Source organism: Haemaphysalis longicornis, unplaced genomic scaffold (assembly GCF_048455015.1).
Source record: "Haemaphysalis longicornis isolate Haplotype H1 unplaced genomic scaffold, Haemaphysalis longicornis Haplotype H1 scaffold_2, whole genome shotgun sequence".
NCBI classification, from domain to species: Eukaryota; Metazoa; Arthropoda; class Arachnida; order Ixodida; family Ixodidae; genus Haemaphysalis; species Haemaphysalis longicornis.
Window position 1 is genome coordinate 54141575 of NW_027526295.1, and position 25509 is coordinate 54167083.

Genomic DNA, 25509 nt, shown 5'->3' on the forward strand with positions numbered 1-25509 from the left:
AATGATCGCCAACTTCACTGGGCCACATTATGATCAGAAATCAATCAGCATTATTATTTGTCACGGGTCTGGCAACAGATCGCTGCGCATTTTGAACCAAGAAAGGTCGAGCAGGTGCCGATGTTACTGCCAGTGTAGATGACATGGCAATTGTACTTCAACACGGCAGATGCAGTGACAGCCTTGCCATCATTCTCTACCATGCAGTTTAACTCCATTTCCATTTCTGCATCTGACAGATGCACCTCAGGTCAACGTACGTTACAAGAAGCTCAATGAGAACCTCTCATGAGAACATGAGTTTCCGCCTGCCAAAACGACAGAGTACTTGTCTGGCAGAACTTGCAAGATAACAGCAAGTGACCACTCGGAAGAGAAAAAGAAAAAAGAGACAAAAAGACCAGCAACGCAGCTTCAATGTCCCCGATAAGCTTAGTGGCAAGCGTTCAGCATTTCTTTTGTACCTCGTAGAGAGCATGATGATGTAGCCAGCAGGCGAAATGAGCGGCCGATGTGGTGGTTCACTGGACGACACCTAGACATGCCCTTTGAAGCATCTGGTGTTATCAGCATGTCGCTCCGGGGGCAGTGTTGTTGGTAGGGTAGGAGAGCTCCATTTCGATTGGTTACCACAAGAACTGCTCGAGTTGCTACCACCTCTCCTTAACATTCCCTTTCCCCACTCTTGCACCGCTTCCAGGGAAAGTTCTGACTGCCAATTCGAATCATTAGTAGTTCTGGCATTCTTCAAAGCACAAGCCTAACCATTGAAATAAAATTATGCATTATACTGTAAAGGTGAGAAAACCATCAGTCGTCGTAATACAATCCAGCCTGCTTATGACAAACACATCGGCATCAGGAAACAGAAATGAGTTATGTCTATTTTTCGCTTTACCTGAACATAAAATATGTGTGTACAGATGGCCTTGGGAAACAAAGGTTTCTTGATTATAGCTAGGATTTCATTAAAACCGGGTTTGCTATAAGTGGGTTATACTGTATATCAAAACTGTTTCGGTAGCGCTCGTGAGTTAATATTCTATCTTAATTATATATGGCCAGGAAGCTTTCAACCACAACTGTACACACTGAAATAACAGTGGAACCCGTCACATAGCTGTGTTGCTCCCCAGTAATGGCTTTAGGACCTTGGGGCCCTTTCATTGCACCACCAATTCTGGCAAAAACTTAAAAAAAGAGAGAATGAAAAGACAGAAAGAGGGTGAAGCGAATGCAGTTACAGTACAGCAAGTTAATTTATTGTACGTCTCTAAAAATCGCAGAACACCACAACAATTGAGCCGACTCCACAGTCCACAGAGCGGGTGTCGTCTAGTGCCCAAACAGCAGCCGGAGTTCGCAGTGCCAAGTCCGTGGGAGCATGTCCGCTGGACAGGCCAGAAGGAGGCGGAATGGCGCTCCCACTTTCCGTGCCTGGGGAACATTGCTCCACACCCTGCACACAACACACACGAATGCATTGTACAGTGCGCAACACCCTTGTCTATAACACTGAGTTCAACTTCAACTGGTTACCTCTCAAAAATGCGGACTCAAAACTTTTCACAAAAACGTTGAGGTCAAAATATACAGTGAAGACTTCAGAATGACACAATAGTTTTCTTCAAATGCTTTTCATCCGAGGCATGATAAGGGTATAAGTACAAAACCTGTGTTATAGACAAGGCTGTTGCCCTCTGTACAACAAGCTGTCAAAAAATTCCTGGGGCACTGAAGACTGCTTATGCACTTTGAACGTGAAAGCCTGGCGATACTTATAAACAACTTCTTTGCTGCTAGTAAGTCTCTTCGTTTGCTTTCATTTCTTTGTCTTTTGGCGAAAATCACAACTTTGACCAGGCTCTTTTCTGCTACTCACAAAACTTCACACTCAGGTATCATGCGGCAAACACTACTGTATATTCACGCGTATAACGCTCCCCTGCATATGATTCCCACCCCGACTTCCAAAAAACAAATTTTTGCGTATTGCCAGCACACTTGACACAGGAGAGGCTGGACCAAAGCTACTGCTCAAGCAACACATCACCTACTATGTAGACAGAAAAAGCGCATATTTAGCAAGTACACTACACCGACTGCAAGGCAAAAGTCACAACTGCTCTCGCTAGACCTATCACTCGAGCCGCAGTCCTCACTGTTGTACACAAGGTCACCTTCAGTTCCATCCATGTTATTTGTGAGGCAGCATTTCTTGAAGCTGCGGAGGAGCTTCACGGCACAACGCGCTTGGTTGTGAAGCTGCACTCAGGGGTGAGACAGCCCAAACAGTTTTCGGAGCAGCAAAATTTCGATTTTGGAGCAGAAGAATCTTGATTTGGAGCAGTTAGGGACATTTAATACATCGTCTTGTGAGCTTAAAAAATCATTATTTCAGTAATTTGCAGGGTCAAGTGGGCATTTCAATCAGTTTTGAATACACAGAATACTCAAACAGCCTTACCTGAAAGAGTTTTTAAGAGTATCACAAAGTACTAACTGCACTACCTTTTTCTTAACTGGTGATATTGTGTTGCGCCTGCATGCAACACTGACAACAAAACTGCAGTTAACATTAGAGAGTTTTAGCAGTCCGCCTGTTCTGCTGGTTACTTTGTTGCCGGGTTCACGGGACCGGTCTGCGCCTGCGCGCGCGGAAGGGCGAGGAGGCGCGGGCAACTAGGGTAATCCCCCTACGGCTACGCATGCCCAAGTGCCCAGACGAGTCCTGGTGAGCAATGTAACTACGTACACGACGGAACAGACGGACGGCTAAAACTCTTATCAAATTTAAGGGCAATTGTGGCGTTTTTTTTTGCTGTTTTAATGCTAAAATTATTGTTTTTGTAATCCCAGGCTGTGTTGTACGAACGACTGTAGTCACGGCAACAGTTGAGCAGCTTCGAGCTAACGGTCGCATAGCCCAACCAGCCTACCCGTTTCAGTCCCCGGGGCGCAGGTTCACCCTATGGTCATTTGAGTAGCGTTAATGTTTAGCCACCTAGATTTTGGTATTAAATTTCACTTTGCATACATCAAGTGTTATAGTCGTGTTCTATGGCAACCGTTTAGTCCTGCAGCTATTGGGCGCTGCCTGAACAGGTCGCGGCGCCGCAGCACAGCCCGCAACTTTCGTGTCGACCGTTCCATCCCCGAGGCTCGCGATCGCGCTTCGAAGCACAGCAACACCTCAACATTTTACAACAGCACAACAAGCCAAAAAATTCACTTCACGAACCCGATTATAGACGCGCGCACCGCGTTCCGCACTCAAGAACAAACCACGCCGAAGTCGTAGGCCCCACATTTCAATGAACTTTTTTTCGAGCCGCCCAACTTCCCGTAATCTGGCACCAATCTCAAACCATATCCTTGAGTTAACGTCACTGTTCAAAGCCACAACAGATAGAATGAATAGACTGGAACTCAGCTGATAGCGTAAAATAAACCAGGGAAAATATCGGCGATACGCAAGCGCGTTGGTAGCAGCCAGATCAGGCGGCGGCCATGTTTGTTGCCACAGCGATGCCTAATCGACGAGGCCGTTTCTGCGAACCCGGACGGAAAGCGAATCGAGTTTTAGAAGCTATCGCTTGCTTCATTTCAGTCTTTCTACTTGTGCCATTTCTGTGTTTGCGATTGACCCACGATAAAAGCGGTGACTGGGATGCGGGAGGCTTTCGTCCCCGCCGAAACTGACATGAGCATCAAAATCCGTGCCGTTGAGGCTCTTCTGGAGCAGTTTGGCGCAATTTTCGCCATTTTCGTGCTTTTGGAGCAGCTTGGCGCAGGAAAATGGAATTGTATCAGAAAGGCACAATATGCGCAGCTGTCTCACCCCTGTGCACTAAAGGAAAAACCCTGCGTATTACCCGCACCCATACTCTGCCACAGAAATTTTCGCATTTTCGGTGTAGGTTATACTCGCGAAAATATGATATTCTACAACTTTGCATTTTTGACTCAGAGTTTTGTGAAACAGGCACGTTACCTCCCCAAAGCTCTCGATTTCTGGCCCCAAGTGGGACGAAGAAAGAAACAGGATCAACGAGTTTTGTTCCACCGTTGGCCACATCTGCGACAACACTGCGATAGCACATCGGGCAGCCACTGCAGGGACCCGCGTTTAAATCCCAACAGACCACACGTTTCTTGTTTATATATTCTTCCGAGCAGTGGCCATTTTGTAGACTGGATGACGATGACAGAACGGGCACAGTTAAGGCCCAAATAACTCATTGCGCAGGTTTACTTGCCAGTACTGTCTCAACACTGAACGCGAATGACTTACACTTCGGGCGCGACCCTTGAGAAACCAGTCATCCTTTTTCTCATTTTTGCATGTGGTCTGTACAACTACTTTTCGACACACAGACCACGAAAAGGGCAGAACACCGGATGTCATAGCTTCGCCACCATTCTGGTTCATTATGACGAAACGAAAAAGAAAGAAAGCCCTTTGTAACTAAAAAATAAAAATGGAGTTGGCTCGAGTTTGCCTATACTATACATACGTAGACTCAGAGGACAGTGATGCCCTGGGGAAACCAAGAGATCAGAAAGAGAAAAAAAAGAACGAAACACTTGGCAAGTTGCTGAAACGGCATAGCTCATTTAGTGATTGTACGGTTTAACGCGTCGACGCAACGCAGGCGATGAGGCGCGCCGTAGTGGAGGGCTCCGGATTAATTTTGACCACCTGGGGATCTTTAACGTGCGCTGAAATCTCGTACACACGGGCGATTTCACTTTTCGCCTACGGCATAGCTCATAATTACAGATGAAAACGAAAGTGAGGCAAATTTTACCTGTCTTCCGTCCAGTCCATCTAGTGCTACTGCCACGGTTGTGAGCCATACAGTTCCGGTGGGACAGGACTGGGTGAACACTTCAATGCCAGCAACATCACTGCCCTTTAGGTAAAGGACCAACGCAACCCGGTACTTTGCAACGGTCTGATGGAGAGGACCACTACCCATGTATTGCAACATGTTAGCACCAGTGCAGGGCTGAGGTAGAACTGGAAAGGATGAATTACGGGGCAGGCCGCAAGTGCAGGTACGCCTCAGAGTGCTCCCGTAAAGTTCATTACTCCAATCTGATTATTCACCTTATTTATAGCTGGTGGCTTCTGCTGACTAGCTGCCCAAAATTAGTGCCCCTTTTCGCTCATCTCTAGAACTCCATCACCAACACTGAACAACGGTTTCCGAGTTCCTGTTTTAATAACCAACTAGTATTTCATCATGTTCGCACTACTAAGCTTCCCCCTGATGCTTAATGAATAAACTCTGCTGGGGTATTTGCAGGAAATTTTCAATGTGCACACGAGTTCCTGCATGCATACAACTCCATCCCTAGAGGAGGGGGATAAAACAGCACAGTCCATAAGATAAGTGAGATTGTGATGTGGTGTCCCATTTTGCTATTCATGCTTAGTGAGGTGGGGTGAACTATAGCGAGGTGCATTATTGCAAGGAGCTCCCTGTTCCACTGTCACGTGCATTGGCCTTGCCTCTGCTCCCTCCTTCTCCTCAAGAAGCAGCGAAATGAACCGCTCTCTGTCACGTGAACGGATGGTGCGGTGGTCTTTACCAGCTTGGAGCAATGGACATAGGGGAGCCGTTGGCGAGTTTGACATAACACACATTTAATGCACACACAAAAAACCCTCAGGCAAAGCACTCAATATTTAAACTACACACAAACGATAAACACTCAAACCTCTACAATCCCAAAATACAACTCACATGCAAACCCCTAACTTAACAGCTCAATATACAATTCAAATCCAAACTCAAAAGACTCTACAATAAAGTTCTACACCTTCAGTCCAAATTCACTCATTACTAGGGATGGGCGAATATTCGGTATTGTCGAATATTCGATCGAATAGCTCTCTATTCGTTATTCGCTTCGATCCGAATGCAGGTATTCAATATTTTCGAATTATTCGATGCTCCCGAATAGGCAGCTGAAAGCCAAGCTTTTCGGTCAAGCTTTCCGAGAGTTACCCCAGGCTTGGCTCAAGACCCACCGACGCGGACATTTCTATTATCAGTGCTGGCACTGCCGAGTTGCTGCCTTGCCTAGAGGTTCGACGAAGCTCTCGGCCGCCAGCACACTTTAGGTTAAAAAAAAAAGGCGGCACTGAAACGACACCGCTCCGAACATCGCGGCACCAAGCCTGCAGACTTGTACAGGCCGCCATTTTGAATAGGCATGCCGCCATTTTGAATAGGCTCGCACAGCGCGGCAGTACGCCGCACTAAGCGAGCCTATTCAAAATGGCGGCCAGCCACTTGCGCTTTGCTTGGCTACGGCCGAGGATACTAGTGGCTACAATACTTCTTTTTTTAACGGAGCTTCTAGGCGGCACTTAAACTTGTGAATGAGCAGCCTGCGGAAACTGCTGCACCTAGAGCATATGGCGCAACAGGCATTTCTTCATGAAAACTTGTGAATACAGCAAAGGAAAGCTGTGTGTAAGATTTTGCAATAAATGTTCAACTGGTAATAGTTTTACACAATGCTGTGCCTACGTGAGTTCTAATTATTAGAAAAAAATGTGTACATTAGTCAGGTCACAAGTTGCTCATTTGTCTTTGTGATTTGCAATGTGCACTATTCGAACTATTCGATTCGAAATTATTCGACCAAATCACTATTCGCTTCGAATTCGCTTCGAACCTCAAAATCTATATTCGCCCATCCCTACTCATTACGTCAAGTCCTACTTCATCTCTTTCTCACTACAACTCCCTAGTTGTATCCTACGAATATGTCCCTGATGGACTGGCCTACCCCGCTGTCGTCGGCGCTGACGTGTCGCATCCTTGCGTGGCCGCGACCTGGTGTTAGCCGTCCTCGTCTCGCCCTCACTTCTTTCCTCTGTGGCTACCCCCTAGTAGCCTTGTGGCTACCCCCTGGTAGCCTCTCTCGCTGGAGGTCCTTGATGCCGCCGTTCGACGCGCGCAGCCATCCCTTCGGCGGCGTGCTTCCTCGGTGGATACCCCCTGGTAGCCGCTGCCGCTGGAGGTCTCAGGTAGGCTTGGCACGAACGTCGCCTTTCGGGGCCGTCGAGACGAACGTTGACGGAGCGTGGACGCTGGCCGCTGGTGCCCGACCGATGCGCTGGGGCCACGAAGACACAGGTTCGTGGTGCACCTAGGATGACGGTGCCGATGCGAAGTCGGCCCGCTCCCGCCCAGGCTCGGATGGCGTGGTCGATGGCCTGGCCGCGTCCCCCTGGCTCCTTCGTTGAAGCGCACGTGCTCCAGCCGCCTCCTGGTTTCTTCGGTTTCTTGCCTCCCGTTGTCTTGCCTCCCCCTTCTCTTTGTGCGCCCCGCTTTTATACCCTCTGGGCTCTCCCGTGGTGTACTCACATTGGCTTCTTGCTTCCTCCCCGTCCTATGGCCATCTCGCCACTTGTCCCATGCGTGGCCTTCTCTGATTGGCCGACCAGTGTGCTGCCACCTTTGCCCATGAATGCTCGGTGCGTCGGTGCTGGTGCTTGCTGATTGGCGCGCTCCTGGCGCGCACTTCAAATGGCCATTCCTTTGTTCTTTTCTTTCCGTTATTTCGGAGGTTTTGATGCGTCCCCCTCTCAGGGGGTGCCCTGACCCATGACACTCTCCTTTCTTTTTTTTTTCTTTTGCAGGCTGTCTGCATATTCACTCACCAAAAGACTGTCCCCAGCTTACCTATATTTGCTCTTTCTTGGAATGATGGAAAAAAAGGCACGGACGGGACTTAGACGGGACACAGTGCAGTGGCGTGTCTGCGTTTCATCCAAGTCTTTTTTTTTTTTGTGCTGTCCCAAGAATGATTTACTGACACACCCCAGCTTACAACTTGCTACTTACACTCCCGCACTCGCCCCTTTCTCTTTTTGCACACCATTTGGAGACTCACTTGGTCAGAGAACGTCGCCAGTGAACCTCAAGTAGCTCACACGTCCGTCCCAGCAGCTCGCATCCCGAGCATCCCCAGTTCTACAGATCTCAGCAGCCTCTGCATCCCTGTGAAGCCCTTGCCCCCAACTGTGCGACTCACTCAGGCTGGCAGGACACACAGACGAGGCGCTGGATGCAGCCGTACTCGCGCAGCACTCGAATGGCCCTCGCACCTGCAAGGCACGGGAGAGAGAGGACGTCAGCTTGCACAACAACAAAGATGTAAGCAGAGTTCTACAGAGGTCACTCCCATTCCTGTCAAGGGAACAGGGAAACTGGGATGGGTGCGAAAGAGGAACAGGGCATCGCACTCGGGGGACAAACACAGGCAGCCAAGTTTTGCCATTGGACAGCAAGCAGCAGCAGAGAAGTGCCTCAGCTCTACTCTATTGGGGTACGTGAACACAGATGAATGTAGCAGGCAACATCCATTGCGAACCGCAAAAGAGCGAGGCTCCAAGTACAGGGAATAAAAGTTTTCCCTCTCCCTTTCTCGCTCTCTCAGTAAGGTGTCCGTTCCCATGAGACGCGATTGACGAGGCAATTGTGGCTGCCACCACAATGAGTGTCTTTCATGCAGGAGGAAGAGGTCAACCGTTTGCATGGGAGATCTTACCGAGCTGACCTCGCCCAAAGTTTGACTTCGCAGCGAAAAACTTGTGCCGCACGAGAGAAGAATTTCTACAATAAAGGCACCTGCACGCTGGCTGCCACCACAGCGATTTGGAGCCGAGTTGCCACTCCACACGACAAAATGCATTGGACCATAAAGCTAAGGAAGCTCTCATGCAGGCAGCAGAAGCTATTGTGCAGGGCTAAGTCGTCCTGTATGAGACCAATTTAAAGCACTTAACTGCTAGCCGTGATCTCAACAGTGTTTGGAGGTCAGGATAGGTCTGGTTCTTATGGCAGCAGTGCAATAACTGAACAAGGCCACAATTGCAGCCAATCATTGTCCCCACACCTTCCTTCCTTTTCAAAACCACACTCTCCTGGGCCCATTAAAAAAAAGAAAAAGAGGTCAAGGGCCGAGGACCCCAGCATTGCTTGCAACTGTAGCACTGAGAAGCTTTCGTGGTGGAGCGTGCCTGAACATTGAAATGAAAGACACTATTTTGCAGCTAGAGCCACTAAACAAGCTTCATTTCGTCGCTATAGGCACAGCTCTTTGCCAGCTGAGAAGCTGCCCACCATGCAGTGCGGACTGGAGGCAGTCATCTACAGTGGATGTTTAATCAACAGACACCGCTGAATTACACGTGCCTGCAAAGCCTCACACATCTAGCCAGGGTTCGTACAGGATTCAGGGACAAGCATATTCAAGGACTTTCAAGGCCCTGCTCAGGCATTTTCAAAGGTGCAGCGAAGCACGTGTACTAGCACTTCACCACTGTTTTCACACGCTAAACGTTTCCTTCGTCACGTCTCAAAAAATGACCCCATGAAAAGTCTCTTTAGAACAGCTCCACCTTTTGGAAGTGGACAAGTTTACAGTTTACCCCCTGTCGTGAAATTCGGGTTCCTCCATGGCTGTCTTTTTTACTCTCGCCAATTTCGGACCCAGCGGGGTGATGCCGGCGGAGTAGGAATGTCTTCGCCGCCATTTCATCCCACGGGTCAGTGGGCCATGTATCTCGGCGAGAGAGGGGCGAGAGTGCCGCGGCCAACGGAGGCCCCACCCGCTTGGTTCTCGGAAGACGCGCTGTCCGAAAGACTGTGTGCTCGGTGCAGCGCAGGGTTCACGACTCACGGGGAGAAGGACGTGAGAAGTGGCGGTGGAAGGTCGTGCGGTTGTGACGCGGCGGCCGGTTCTGTGGGCTGCAGTGTAGCCCCGAGTGCGACGACAGTGGCGACTTTGGGCACCGAGAATTCCCCTCGAGGAGAGGAGAGAGGACTGTGCGCAGCCCAGGTGAACCCAAATTGTGTCGCCGACCAACAGGACTCACCGCAGAGGACCGGCGGACCGGCGCATCTTCCCCGGCGAGGCCACCGACCAAACCGAGCTAAGACATCCTCCCCTTCCCCACTCTTCCGCAGACTCTAAAATCGCCCTCTCTAGTATCTTCCTCCTTCACATAGACTCCGCACACTTGATTATCCTCCCTTCTAAGTGAACCGTGTTGTGTGTACGGGTGTGCGCGTGTGTCTAGCGGGCCTACTGTTAGAGTAGTTGGGGGGAGCTCCCCAGCCCGCCAATTGTCTGCCTTACTCCTCCCCTCGTGTTACGGTCGCCTGTTTCTTAAGCCGAGCTTCGTTTTCTTTGTCTGTATTCCCCTCTGTGTCAGTCTGTATTTCCTGTGTGTGTGGAAGAAGTAAATGCCCGTTGTTTTGAAACTGTTTTCCCGTGCCCCGTCTCGTGCCTCACGCCAGTGGCCAATCAGGCGTGGACCTATCGCCGGTTAGCAGGTCCGAACCACATTCTCGAATTCGCCCGTAGGGGGGACTTGTTTGTCGCTCGTCCCGTCCGAGACATCAGCCCCTAAATTACTTCGCAATTCCGTGACTCCCCCCCACCTTCCCCCCCCCCCCCCCCCCCCCTCCCCACAGTAATACTGAGGGAGCTTTACAAAAGTCATGCCATCTTGAAATTTTTCGAGCTCTGCAAACGCTCTCAATACACAGTCTCGGAAAGCAAGGAACATAACTTAATACCCTCTGCCATCCTGATCCCCCAAATTTCTGTGTTCATTTTAAAGGGGAAGATTGAGGACTCTACCGGCTCTGACCACCATCACACCTGTCAAAATAAAATATTTCACTAAAGCCTAGGACCCAGATGCACAGTGTTTGTTTATCTGTGCTCATTTTTATTTCACCCTGGAGTGCCAGCACCATCCGTTTTCGTAAAATGAATAACATGTAAAATGAATACCAGAATAAGGCAGTGCAGAAAGCAGAATAAAAAATTGGAAGGGGACCTATGCTAATTTCCCGATCGGCCAATGCAGGGATTTCGTTCTGCACGAACCAATGTGCAAAAATGTAAAGCAGCACGCCTGTGCTCCCAAGCTCACTTTAAGTTGCAAAAGCTGTATAAAGCAGCACTAGTGCACCTCCCAGCTGGCTTTAAATTGTAAAAAGCGTGTTTTTTTCTGGGGGGGGGGGGGTTAAGCCATGAAAACCCGGTCGCGTAGTCAGGTCCCCTTTTTGTTGCCTGAAGAAATGAAGGGTTTTCAAGGAGAAGGAAAAAATTCCAGGCTTTCAAGGCCCTTCAAAGCTCAATTTTCAATCTCAAGGTTTTCAAGGACCTGTATTGTATTGTATCTGTTTGTTTTATGGCGCAAGGGCAACGATGGCCAAAGAGCGCCAACGCAATGGTTGATCGTTTTGAATGATGATTTAATAAAATGGTGCTGTAAATGTGACGATTTTAAAAGATGTTAGTGTGGGGGTGTATACAGCCCCTCATTTAAAACAACAATAAAATTGGGGAAATGGGAATGGCAGGGTAAGAATGTAAAAAAAATAAAAATAAATAGACACTCATAGCGTCCTCCCACTCTGAGGCGCCCCGAGGTTACACGTGGTATGATATGCGGTTTAAAAAGCCAATGTCTCCCAGGTAAGCAAAAAGGCGTTTACTTGGAATTAAGGGTTGATCAGCTAAAAACATTGAGGGATGAAGAGGAATCATGTGAGTGTAGAGTTCCCGGAAGTGCTTTTTCCTTGCCTTGTGGAAGTACCCACACTCAACTAAGACATGGCTGACGGACAGGCGATGTCCGCACCTGTCGCATTGTGGCGGTGGTTTGCCCTGCAGAAGGTGCGAGTGAGTAGCGTATGTATGGCCTATTCGTAATCTGCACATGTATACTTCCGTTGTTCTGTTGTGTTTTTCTGTGTAGTAGCTGCCTAATTGGGGTTTTATATTTTCAAGGACCTGCAAAAACCCTGGTCTAGCTCAACAAGTCAGAGATGCCTGCTCATAGACTTCACAAGGTTGGAGCCACCCCAAGGTGCCATAAAACACGCAGCAATAAAGTGATGGCTGTGCAGAAAACGTTCGACATTCCCGGACTCTGCTCCACCAAGAACATTCGTGCCCCCCCCACTGTCAGCAAGTCAGGGACATGGTTCCTGTTCACAGTGAAAACTCAGCACCACAACTCAACGCTTGGGGCCATCAAAGCTCCCTCGGTCCTTTCTTTGTTTCAGCCACAATGGCCGTCATCCCTATCCACTCTCTAATCCACGATCATGAAGCAACAACATTTCAGGAGAAGCAGCTCAGCATTTTCAAGCAACTCGGAAACAACAGACGTGTTTGAAGTGTAGGACAGTTGCAAGTTCGGCGAGTTGGTAGGTGTTCATACTTCATCACAGCGTGAAAGACGGGACAGACCGAAGAATAACCACAGGACAGGCGCCGTCCTGTGGTCATTCTTCGGTCCGTCCCGTCTTTCGCGCTGTGATGAAGTATGTTTGAAGCGGTAACACGCTAGTACACCCTCGTGGCTCTAGAGTCAAAGAAGACTAAATCGAACCCGTTTACATGAAATTATACTTTATGTCAAACTATTTCTGCACACAACACATTTACAGTGAGAATATATAGCAGAAACCACGCTTATATCAAACAAAAATACCAGCAACAACCGATGTATCGAACAAGAAATGCCACAGAATTGCCCCCTCAAGTGGCTTTCCCTTGGGGCGGGTAAGTACCGCCAGCACACCCCTCAAAGTGGTCTAGCCCGACTGGTCACGGGCAGCGGGCAGCTCCTTCCCCTCACTCACCTCGCTCTCCCTATCGTGACTGCGCCATCGCGCTGTGTAGGACTAGGTGTCGGCACCCCCCCCCTCCCTTTGCAAGAAGTGAGCCCGGTCTGCCTGCCATGCTTTTTCTTTTCGTTCGTTGTGTTTTCATCGTTCGTGCTTTGTGGACTTTTTCAGAAGTGTAGTTGTGGTGACTGGCAGTACTGCCACTAAAGATAACCAACTGCATTTAGTGGCTCTAGCTAGCGCGAAGCTGCAACATTTCCCTTTCGCCGTGGAGCTGGCAATCGTAAATCAGAGATGAACTTGATGAGCAGTCGGACGTCCCCGTCAGGCACAAGATTCCCGAGGGCACTTTGTCGAAGCATGTTGTGGGCAGGTGCTACTAAAGAAACTGCCTGAGATTTCTTCAAATGTGCCGGCTTGTGCATGCCAGTGATGACTGAAAATCCCGAGTGCAATGAAGCCGCTTCCGGTGCTGCCGAAGTGAGGAGCGGGCTGACGGAATTTCCGGATGCCGTTGCCGGACCAATGGTCGGCGAGTTTGCGAGTGGGGATGATGGTGTTGTGACCACGGGAAAGTTTGCAAGACAACATTGCCGGGCGCAGGTGAAAGTGGGCGCAACGAGGAAAGCAGCGACGATTTTTTGCTTACAACCTCCGAAGTGCACCTGCACTAGTCTGATGCTTCTTTGCAAATGTGAAAGTTTGCGGCCTCAGCTGCTCGGACCGATTAGACAGAGGGGAGACGTGCGTACTGTCTCGGGCAATGAGGTCGGTCAAGCAGAAGAAAACACACAACTATTTCGTGCGAAAGTACGGCAGTTTCATCAAAAAAGTGTCTTATAAATGCTATGTGCTTTTATGACATCGAATTTGTTAGCTTGCTTATATTGAATTATCCCCTATATCGAACTGATACGTGTTTTTTTGCGCGTTCGATATAACCGGGTTTGACTGTATTGTGATGGAGCTGAATAATCTGCATCACACACACTACTTTGGCAGCCTTCGTAGGGGCATAGTATTAGTACATGGTTTATTTTGTAATGCTTTCTGATCACCCGCATGTGCCCACACCAATGGCCCCTCCCCCTCCCAAGTGTGTCCTTGCTCACTGACCAAGACAGGTGCCTTCTTTCCGTCAGTGTAGCACTAAACATCTTTCATTCTGTGGCCTTCTGAACTGATTCAAGTTTGCTTCGTAAGTGCTTTCTAAGGCACCTAGACTTTTTTTTCTCCATCAGCACACATTGGCAGCATGCATTCATTGTAGGCCTTGCTTGTCAGAGACAAGGATAGGCATCCTCACCACTCGTCAGACCCAGCACAAAACAAATAAAGGAAAGCACCACCAGTAGTCCTTGCCCAACGCTAAACATAAATGAAATGCAGTTTTCACCTCTCATCCACAAGGTGAGCCAGAAGAGCATATAACTCACTAATCAATGCGGCAGCGACAAACTTTTCGATAGCATCCAACTCTGACGAATGGCGCGCGTGGAAACGTCAGAGCGCGTGGATTCCCGTCAAGCACATGCAAGAAAAGAAGGGCATGCACCTGTTGTACCACTGCACTGCACACCTTCGCTGGAAAGCAGCAATGATGCAACGCTGTTGCCGCTAACACTCACAAGACCAGCCACGAAACAGCTAACATCGAGTTCTGAGCAAACTCTTGCACCTGCTTATAATGAACTATCTGTAACAGCTGTTTGCCAAAGGCTTTGCGCAAGGCCTTGTAGAAGGCTGTGTCGGATACTGAAATACGAGCCATGCGAGGGAGGAGACACTCACTCAGACCAGCCTGACCCGGGTTCACGATGGCACAGAGGTCGTCGCCAAAGAACTGGCCGCGCAACTCGAGAAGTAGCATCTCTGCACAGCCAACCTGGTAGTGTGCACTGCTCATGCCTGTGCAATGAACATGATGATGACACACATCAGCACAAAACTGCAGGGACCACTGTTCTCCTTCAAGCGCAGACACACACACACAAAAAAAACAATGCATTTGTGGTGCTCTTGATTGGCAGCATTTCTAACCTCCCTCACGGCGATGTCTACTCAACAAGGGCACAAACTGTTGCCAAGGTGGCGAAGTGTGGAGGCTTGTTGGTGCTTTGCTTCCCCTAGGCGTGACGTGCACCCCAGGCCAAAAACGTCGTCCTACAATGCACAAACATCAATGAGTGGTGCATTACGCATTCGGTTGCAGGCTGGGCAGATTTGCATATATCAGCAGTAAGCAAGCACAATAGTGGCCCACAACAAAATAAATCACTTGTATATAACAGGAAAAAACAGAATCCTCCAAGCACTGCCCACCTCCTCCTCTAGGTTCCCAAAATAGCCTGCCTTCCCTTTTCCCTAGAGACGCTACGCTTTTTAGAAACCTTGGTAGCCTCCCTCAATCATGCTTCTGATGTCATGCACGTTAACATGATACCTGACAAGATGTGGACATGATTTTCAGAAAGTTTTGAAATGACAACGCAAGTAAGGACAAGGCTGCATTGGCCTGTGATTCCTTTTACACCCCAAGCATCGATCCCCGTCACAGAGTGGGGGAGTGGTTCCTGTGAACCTAATTCTAGAGGGCAAACACTTCTGACTTGGCTGTCGATATGGCTTTCTGTTGTGCACAAAGTGGGGCCACACTGATGCACCACGGTTCAATCCTCACTGCCACCCGTCAGAATCATAATGATGGCCCCATAAACTGCGATAAGGACATCGCTGTAGATGCGGCTCGCCCCTTGGGCTTTTGTGCGCTTGCTTAATGACAAAGTTAACCCTAACGGAACAGACAACGACCCTTTGAGGGTTGGTCTGCTCGTGTGCTGGTAGTACGTGCTGACCAACCTTCTGCCTACCCAAGAAAAAACACAACGCGCACGCACACGCACACACACACAGGCCTTGTGCACCTCAGTACACCCAATGGAGCAAAAGGCAGTCGCTTACGGGCCCAATAACCAAAAAAAGGTGCTGTACCAAGTCTGACTTACTCGCAACTGAGGCCGAGCACCAACATGTGGAGCGAAAGCACATGCGCATGCTTGCAGGCACAGATTGTGACAGTTAAAACAAACTCCAAGTATGACCCTCAAAAAAATTAGGGCAATTTTACCACTTACAACATAAATGCAGCGCAAATATAACAACAGTGCAGAAAATTGTTTTCTTAAACTTTGGCCTCACCCATGTTGGGACGCAAGTTTCAGGGCATGAGTGACCTGCATTGTTTATTTCGCTGAAATCCTAAATGCTACACATTTCAGTTCTTAGGTGAGTGAGTTTAGTGTAGCTACTGTTTGAAAAGGTTATTGGCTTCATCCAACCCTTGTGCAGAACAAAACACACCTCTGTAGAATGCCATCTACGTGCAACTGGCCTTAGATCTAACAGCAGTACTGTGGCACGCGTACACCAGCACCTGAAAAAATATTTTCTTGGACTGAAGAGACCTACCACCTCGGACCGGCAAGGACCAAGTCCTAGCTGGTCTTTTCAGCCAATACACGTGTATTTCTCTCTCTCTCTCTTTCTCAGACCCCACATACCAGTCTATTTTCAGGGCTTCGCAACAGCACGGTCCCCCTTAAGCAGTTTCACTAACGACTTTAGAGATTGTGATTGCCTTATTTATTCGATTACAGGGAACGGGGGCTATCCAAAGAATAGAGCGAGACGAGAGAAATCATGCAAAACGTTCACTTCGTACCCGACCTTTCAGGACAGTTATCCATAGCCAGACAAAATTCATGCAGAGGAGCATTTGCACAAGAACTGCCTCTGCTACAATTCCAAAGTTCGTGGTGCCATTTCGAGAGCACAGCTTTTTTTGAGTGACCGTCAGTTTGAAGGCAGTTCCCAGGCCACCCAGTGAGTCCCCGCATCAAGTGAACACAGAGTGTGTTTCACGCTACAGACTCTACTCTTTATGGGACCATCTCACATAATTGTTGAATGCCTGTTCAGGCTAGTGTTTTTATGAGAGCACCCCTTACTCTTGATTAAAAAGAAAGGGGAAAAAAAGCTCCACCACACCTATTTCATTTGCGTAACTAAAGACAACTGCTCCTTGTAAAAACCTCTTCCCCAGCTTCTGTTGACATGGCTGTTATCTGACCGATGCCGATAACTCCACACACAGTGCATGTACTTCATTGCAAATTTCCAGCACATTCCAATGCATGGCAGAGCTCCTGATATATGTATATGTAGTAAGTCCTTATGATTTAGACATGCCAACACTAGCACAGCCATGAAACTAAGTGCTAGTGTGTGCAAGGCTAGGTGAAAAGTGGACATGAATGGGGGCATCAGAGAAGTGGGGTAAGACTGGCTCACATCACACCATGAACACAACCGGCCCAAAAAAGCGCGACTTCTCCCGAAAAAGAGGGAACTCTGTAATCATGAAAGCAAACACCGAGCTAATACTGCTTGCTCTCCAGACTGCAGGGTAGAAAGAGGTAGGTGCAGTAGGCAGAAAGCGCAAGCAAACTATGTACGATGTTGCAGCCACCATACATTAAAATGGAAAGCCTCACATGTGACTTTGCAGGCCGCTAACCTGAGAAAAAAAATAAGAAGAAGAAGAACTTGTTTTATAGAGAAGAATAAATAGTGTTATCACAAACTGAATTTTGTTTCTAGAGGACATTACTGAATACTCACTAACCAGTGGTCTCTACAAGTTGGTGTGATAACCTAAACTGACTCCTGCCATAAACGTAGCCCCTATCTATTCACGAAATCTCCGAACTATATCTTCACGGAACCATTGACTTTAAAATCCCACCCACAATTTCAAGTGGTTGAACCTTGAACAGTGCTATCTCGTTGATTATCCCCTCCCTCTCTCCCTCCGTGTCCCCCTCCCTCCCCACCAGGGCATTCACACCCCCTCTGACAGCAAAGCTATTCCTCCTCCTCCTCCACCCCTAAATTGCAGCACTCATTTTGAGCAAAGGGCCAACTGCAGTGGTGTTAACTAAACTTACGTTTGCGTAGTCAAATCTCCTCAAAAATGCTGCCTGCAACTGGATGCTGTCGCTGACATTGCGCACTAGTGTCAGCCCTCGATGCCGGTCAGTCCTGGCCAATAACCACTCACCATTCCATTGAGCTCTGCGTTGTACGTGGCGTCCCCGATGGCCTGGGCAGACACGTCCGTGCCCAGCACCGCATGCAACTGCCGTGCCAGCGTCAGCCCAGTGGCGCCTGCAACAACGCAGGGCTCCTTTACCCACACGGAAGCAAGAGATCACCACCAGGGGAGAGGGGGGGGGAGCGGTAAGAGGGACACTCCTCTCGAGCATCCACCAGCACTCAAGTGGACGCCACTGTGTGGATCCCCCAAGCCTGCCACATCTCCGCACTACTGCGGATCACCACTGACTTGAGAGCACAAACCAAGGGGGCTTGACATGCCTTTTTAAGGGGGACACTGCTCTTCAAAACGCTTCCTTTAATTTTCAAGTAAACTCTGTGAAACGAAACTTGCCGGCAAGCTTGCTACTTTTTTTTCCACTGATATCAAATATGCCATCATTTTGTGAGTCAGACAATTAGTTCCCAAGACAATCGGAGATGATTGGTCACTTTGGGAGGAACCACAGACAAAGCAATGCCAGTCATAAGGCTGTAATCTTTATATTTTCCGATACTAGGAACCCTGGTGAGTGCAATAAGAGAATTGGTTCACTTGGAACTAACCCTACAGCTCATTAAACTGTGGTGTTTTAAATGGGCACTCGAAATGGTTCTTTGCCACTGGTGCCACCAGAGTTTTGTCCCCTGACAATGTCACTTATGCCAATCGGCCAGTGTCGTGTAAGAAGACTCCAAAGTGGCGGTCTGCTGTACAGCTCAAACAAGCAGAGTGCACCCAGTACCACCAGCAATGTGCACCGGTACTTCTACGTTCACGTGTATTTTCGTGTCTTTCATTGTTTACCCCACCATTCTTACTGCTGTAAGATGAATATGCAGAACATTTGGGTGCAAATAGCTTCTTCGTCAAGCTGCCTAATTTGCATTTGCTTTTGCCATGCTCAGCCAAGCGCTCAGCTGGGCATATGACATCATAGGTTCTGCCGCGGGAAATGGGCTGGTGGGTCGCCAGGCCATTCCCTTTTTTTCTTCATTATATAGCTTGTCTGAGTGAAGTGTGGGTTAAAAGTGGTGTCAGTATGATTCTAACGGGGAAATCTCTTGAATGAACCAAACTTGTGTTTTGTCTGCATGGCCGCTTTAAAGGGAACACAGGGACAAAATACAAGTTTGTTTAAATAAAAAGACTGCCTTGTCGTGATGACTCCAATTCCGTTCCAAACTTGAAAGAAATAGTAATCGAGATACAGTTAGAGAAGCGAGAAGAACCAGATGAAGTGGCAGCTCTTCAGCCCCTTCCCGGCCATTTCCCTGTGACGACACCCAATCTGGTATGGTTTGTACGACCGGCGGTTATCAACAACCTAAGCAACCGCCAAGGAATGCCACTGGGGGATTGTAGTGGGGACTCTGGTGTCATTTGATCAGGTCACTTCAATGAATGCTAGCGTGCAGTTACTAACATGCTGACGAGTGCTTGCAGTGCTGGCCCATATGACGTCCCTGTAGCGCAGAATGCGATAGTTTTTCGATATTTCTCGTGTCTCTTCCATAAAAAGAAAAAAAAAAACTCTTGCCATAACTCGGGTGGAGCTGAGTGAGTTTCCAGAGGCTCATTCTTTCAAGCTGAATGAAGCTGTATCTTGTTTTCATGGCCCCCTTAAGTTGGAAAAGCGTTTATTCTTTTGCAACACACTATCCGTGAGCACGTCACTGTACGCGATGGCTTGTGGTTGGGCACCGCTGTGCAAGACAAGCCGGTGGATGGCAATACGGAATTTCCTTTCCACAAGTTACCCGTCACTTTGGTACGGGGGCAGTGGCTGAAAAAGGTCCATCTTGAAGATGACTACACCTCTCATTGAGGCATAGACAGGGGGAGGGGCTCTGACACCCCGCTTTCCCCTTGTTAATCTTGCGGCCACCTCGAAACGCTATTACAAGTGTGGCTCACGTGCCCCTGAAAGAGCCAAAGCCATTAAAGAGGTTCACATCTCTAATGCCACCTTCCCTAATGAAAAACCTCCATTTTCATGCAACATTACGGGGCTCCACACACAAAACGGCCTGGATGGAGCTCCTTGTAAACAAATTTCCCGTGGCACTTCTTGACAAACTTCACAGGTGGACCGAAGGAGTTGCACGCAAAATGAAAATTTGTACACATAAAGCCGAAGACAAGAAAGATTCCAAAAGATTTACTAAATAGAAATTTTCAAAAATAAAGTATGCCAGGGATATACCAGCGGTGCAGTTTATTTGCGCACATTTGTGTTTGCATGGCTAAGCACCGGAACTGAACTGACCAGTACGTTCTACGTACCATACCAATCGGCACTGAATGGCACGATTGCTACATTTCATGCCAGTAGTCACAGCTCACACTTTGAGCAAAACAGAGCTGGCAAACTTGAGGTTTAAATTTTCCGCCCTTTTTTGATGGCACACGCCATCCCTAACTCCTCGGCATGCTGGCTCCTGCAGGAACTGGCCAGCTGGCTGCGTAAGAGGGTCGTTATCCATAAGGAAGATTGTTCAAAGAAACAAAGCGTGATAACACACATTGTTGCCAACTATGTAGACAGAATGCACAAATATGGTCAAGCAATGGGTGAAAAAACTGTGTTGCTGTTCAGTGTTAGGCTGGGGAAAAACATTGGGCATGTATCATGGTTTGCATAAAATCGGTTATTTCAGTTAATTATTCCAGCACATCAATTTTTATTTTACGTGAAAGGCTTTGGAACAGTGTTGGGCATGCATTATTGATAGCTGTGTAATCAGTTATCTCAGGTATCTGAGTACTTCCCCATTTGGCATTTGCTTCCAGTACTCGTATATATAAAACATTTCACACCAGGTAGTCCACCAGCAACCTCTCAGGTTCCTTGAACAGTATGGTGGCTTTCTTGCATGACATCGCAGCTATGCGGAGAAGCCAAATATCGACCAGATTTTTGGGCAAATAGCCCAGGTGGAGTAAGTTTCTGTGAAGGAAAATTTGACATCCCCCTCAATTCAGCCATGTGCCAAATGTGCCAAAAAAAAAAAAGAGAAATGATAAATCCTTTTTTAAAGCATCCTACAACTTGAAAGCAGGATGACCCTTGTTAATTCTGCCGAAGAGATCCATTCTATTAAATTTTCCTTTTTATTTTCCAGCTGAGGGAACTTAGTCGAACTGGTTCAGTGTTTGTTCACTCTTGAAGCATTTTTTATTGAAGGAAGGCTTCGTTCAGTCCATGCCGAAGTGTATGGTGTACACTTTGCATGGTGGCACTGGTGGCCAGCAAAGCAGGAGGCTCCTCGCTTTACGCCAGTGATTCCCTACGAGGACGCAAAGTGTGTTTCTAGCACTCTTCGTTCTCACTGAGTGGCCCAGATAGTAAGCTTAGCCTGCACTAGCTACCATGCTTTAGAATCCACAACGTCTTCCAGGGATGCTTTTCCGCTCGCAATGGCTGGGGCCAGTCGGTGAGGACGGACTGGCAATCCAAAGCAAAGCCTCGATGATTGTCAGTCAGCGCCAACACGCACCACGGACGTGAGCCTCTTGGTGCATCTATGCTCACAGCTAGCGATTCAAAGAGGCACTGTCAAACAGCTGGGCCCCCCCCGCTCAAACAAACAGCTTACTGGTAGTCTCACTGGAAGTCCCGTTTACTTTACGGACTACAGTAAGTCTGCGAGTTAGATTCAGACTAGTACGCTATCCCAAAGGTGCACAGGCTAGGCTTCCGAGCAGTCCCAATGAAGACTACAGGGACACAGTGTACCTAGCTGTGCACGGCAGGTGCCTCTAGAAAAAAGCAGGGAATGTGCGGCAAGACTGGCTGTGGGTGTCGCCGGCGTCCCCCAAGCATTTGTTTCGAAGCATGATTGGAACAGTTCAAGGAACGTTGCCCATAATGGCTGCGTATTGGGGCCCTGCCACGAATACGTTACGATGACCCACCACCCTTTGTAGGCCACCTCCTCCAGCCGAGCCACAAGGTTTCGTTTGCGACAGACGCTGTTGCGAGTCACAAACAAAGATTGCCTGCTATGTGGCGTGCGCCTGCGAAGCCCGCTGGACTGACAGGAAAAGGAGCTGGGGTGTGTGTACAGTTGCTCCCGAGGAGGCCAGAATAATGCTCTGCCGTCGGAGCAAGATGTCGCAATGTCGCAAACTTATCGTTGTGTTCATCTCGCCGTGAAGTAGACAGTTGTGAATTGGCGTCGGGTTCATCGTCATAGGCTCAATTGCAATGAGCACTCCAGCCGCTGGCCGCCAGCTACGTTACAATGTGGTCGCAAGGACCTGCTCTTTCTAACCAGGGTGTCTAGCAAATTGCCTAATTCAATTTCCCTGACTTTTCCATGACAATTTTAAACGAAATTCCCTGACCCATACAAAAGGCGCCATTCTGTGGAAATGGTCCGTGAAGCATATAAAAAGCGTAGGAAAACACATTCTATCATTGGGAAAAACACATTTGCAAGTGCCCCAACTCTCAAAATGCACTTTGATTAACTCCAGTTTGTTTGTTCAGTTTGAGGTTTGCTCGCCTTCAGTTACGGCTTCAGAGTTTATTTCATCTTGCGGGATAGAAGCTTCAAGTTGCGCTTCAGCGAGCACTTTTTGCTTTTTTTCTTGATTGTCCTGGCTCGACATGCAACGTGAACCGCATGGTGCGTTTTTGCACGCGATTCGGGCGCGTCGGCGTTGCGCGTGCGATTTTTTCACGCCCGCGTCGACGATTCGCGCACGCGGCAGCGAATTCTGCCGCGCTCAGAAAATGACGCGCGTCGCGCGCGGCAGTGGGAGGAGCCTGACGACTTCCGCCAATGGGGAGCCGCGCGCCTCATGGCGGCAGTTTCGAAGCTCTCGAGTAGAGTGAACTAGAATAATTCTAGTCCACTCTACTCTCGAGACAGCCGGCTGGCTCCGCCAGAGATGTTTAGGCTTAACACCCCCGCAGGTATTGCAAGGGCGCTTTCACTAGCGGCGCGGATGATGTTTTATAGTACCGTTTTTCGCCCACATTATAAGCTCCTTTACCTCACAAGTAACTTCGTGCGTGTCTTGTGCGGCATTTTAGAGAGCGTTTAGAAGCGGTCGCTCGAACTCCCTTCACCACTTTGCGGTCGAAGCCGCCGCCATGTTGCCGCCGCCGGCAGCACCGCGCGCAGCGTGCGGGTCATGGAGGAAAGCATACTGGTGCGGGTGGTGCTGGTGGTTCTGCGCCAGCGTCAGCGCGCCTGTGACGTGCGCGGCGCGTTTTCGCGAGCAGAAAACGCCTCATGCGGTTCACGCTAAACCATGTCATGTTCCTTTTTGATTATGTAAGTCTGGCTCCTGATGTCACAAGAAAGAAGTTCTTGCAAGATTAGCTCCCAAAAAGCGCTGCCTTTTAAAATTCGTTGAAAAAAAAAAAGCGCGTTGTGCGTGCGATTTGGGCACCACTACATCGTCCCTCTGCGCAAGTGCACCCAGCAACCTGCCACCTGCGAGCTGCGTGAACCGCACGGCGAGTTTCTGCACGCGATTCGTGCGCGGTATTTTCACGGCCGCTTCGACAATTTCGTGCCTGAGGTGGCTCCTTTTCTGCACAAGCAAGTGCGTGTGACCCTTAAGTAGCATTTTAAAAAGCGGTTAAAAGCGGTCGTTGGAGCTATCGCACTACTCCGCGGCCGGTTCTGCCGCCATGTTGCCGGCGCCTGCCGCTCGGCCGCGGGTGGTTTCCGCGGCGGCGTCAGCGCGCCTCAGGCGTGCGCAGCGCGTTTTCGCTAGCAAAAAAACCTGAAAACGTTTCACGCTGTTCACGCTTTCGTCGCGCGCGAACGTGTTGCGTTCGGTAACTTCTCGGGGGACTCCAACACTGGTTTACCCTATTCTAAAACTGTGTGGGCAGGCCCCGAAGTGGTTTTCCCTGACCGGTACTACTTGATTGAAAAATTCCCTGATAATTTCCTGACTTTTCCCGGTGGCTCAAAATTCCCTGACTTTTCCCTGTTTTCCCGGTTTTCCCGGTCGCTAGACACCCTGCTAACCTACTGGCAGAAGTACTGCGCCACGAATTCCATCGACTGCACTGCACCCACGACGTGCATAAAGCGTGGAACAGCATATAATTCCCACTGCCAGCTTGGCAGCTGTTGATATCACACCTGCTTGTACGAGCGAAACACCCTCCCTGCTCAAGCCAAATGCACAACTACAGCAAAAACACCAACAGCTAAGTGACGTAACCGCCACCCTCGAGAATAGTGAAGGAAAGCCAGGAAAGCTGCTTTCTCATCGAAAATGAGGCTTTTTTAACGCTCACAGGTAGAGGGATTGCAGGCTTAACTTTAGGGTGTAACGTATATTTTCGTTATCACAATGAGCTTCATTCTGAATGTGTAATTCTTATCTCTGAGGTAATGAGCGGGATTTTATGATAAACTTTTGCTCCGCCCTTTCCGTGCCACCTTTTTGTAGCTGCTGCACCGACAGCTCATGCAGCAGACAAACTCCCACTCCCTCCAGCACAACGCGCCCCTTTTGGAAAGGAGTGGAGGGCCAACTCTCCCATGCCGCACGAAATGGCGAGAGAGGCCCCGACTTTCAATGAAATGGCCGATCAAGTCATCATAAGCATGGATCGTAGGTCTGCGAACCAGACTGCTCGGAGCCTGCTAGTTTGAAGTCTTAGCACACTCTTATTCGGAGTCTCATTCGCTGCCCTGTATGTTTCTAGAAAGCGTCTAGTAGCCTAGGGAAGTTTAGACCCCCCGAAATAGCCTGCCAAGGAGGTTAGGCTGCCACCCAGTCAATCTTACTGGAGCTGGCAGATCTTTTATACTGGCAGTCCCTCCGCATTGGCCAGAATCTCCCGCGACTTGACAGCTTCTTCCAACACTAGTGCAAGCACTGTGGAATATCAAAGCAACAGTGTTGGAATGTCGCCCTTATTTTTTGTATTTTTTTTTTCATCCAGTCCTTACAAATAAAAGGAGTTGCCACTGACACGTACAGAAAAGCAGTTCTACAGAACAAACAAAGGACAAGGGGAGGATGCCCCCCCGATCTCACCATGCCTGGAAGAACAGGGAGGAGAGGTTGCAGGCACTCCCTGGGCCGTGGACCTCTAGAGTGCTCCAGCAGGCCCGCCTTCTCCCTCCACAGCTCTCCTCCTGCATCCCATCGTAGGCAGTGCACGGACCACATTCAACCTGACCAGACTGTTGCACTGGGAAGGAGGGCTTTACTTTTACTATGCTCTAGAGATTGTGTCTGACTGTGACAAAGTTGGAAGAGCTTCCTCAAAAACCGAGTAGCTGTTGATGTGAAATCATGGAGCGAAGAGCAACACCTTTGACAAACAGGAGGACATACTAATCTTTTCACATTTTCATCACAACTGCTGCGCTTTAACTCTTTCGCTACCGCGCCTATCAAAACCGATCAATTTGATCGATACTTTAGGAGCGCCTTTTCATAGCGCTCCAGGCGTTGCTCGAACAAGAAAAGCTGTTCGAAGTTAGATCAGAAAATGGCCTTTCAAAATCAGTTTTGTTTTCATTTTTGCAACGGAAACGTGATTTTTGACACACTTTTGAATCACCTGGGTGTGGAAAAGGGGCATGGTCATCGCGCGTCACTGCTACCAACGAAGAATGCATGCCACTCGTAATTACTTTGCACCAGCGTTTGTTTTTTGCTATCAGGGCGTGAAGGGTAAACCAG

At 48.8% G+C, this 25509-nt stretch overlaps 1 protein-coding gene across 4 annotated transcripts in view; it reads right to left on the reverse strand.

The window, feature by feature from the left end:
• Positions 1–1240: 1240 nt before the first annotated feature.
• The window catches only part of LOC144168907 (uncharacterized), a 36356-nt gene continuing 12087 nt past the window's right edge, over positions 1241–25509 (reverse strand). For 3 of the 4 annotated variants that reach the window (XM_077697902.1, XM_077697901.1, XM_077697903.1), the window contains 5 exons: positions 24856–24956; positions 17800–17906; positions 14472–14588; positions 8059–8131; positions 1241–1459 (listed from right to left, as the gene is read on the reverse strand). In XM_077697902.1, coding sequence (XP_077554028.1) covers positions 1336–1459; positions 8059–8131; positions 14472–14588; positions 17800–17906; positions 24856–24956 — 522 coding nt within the window. In that variant the 3' untranslated portion in view covers positions 1241–1335. The remainder of the gene's footprint in view (positions 1460–8058; positions 8132–14471; positions 14589–17799; positions 17907–24855; positions 24957–25509) is intronic. The other variant, XM_077697904.1, reaches the window with a different exon arrangement.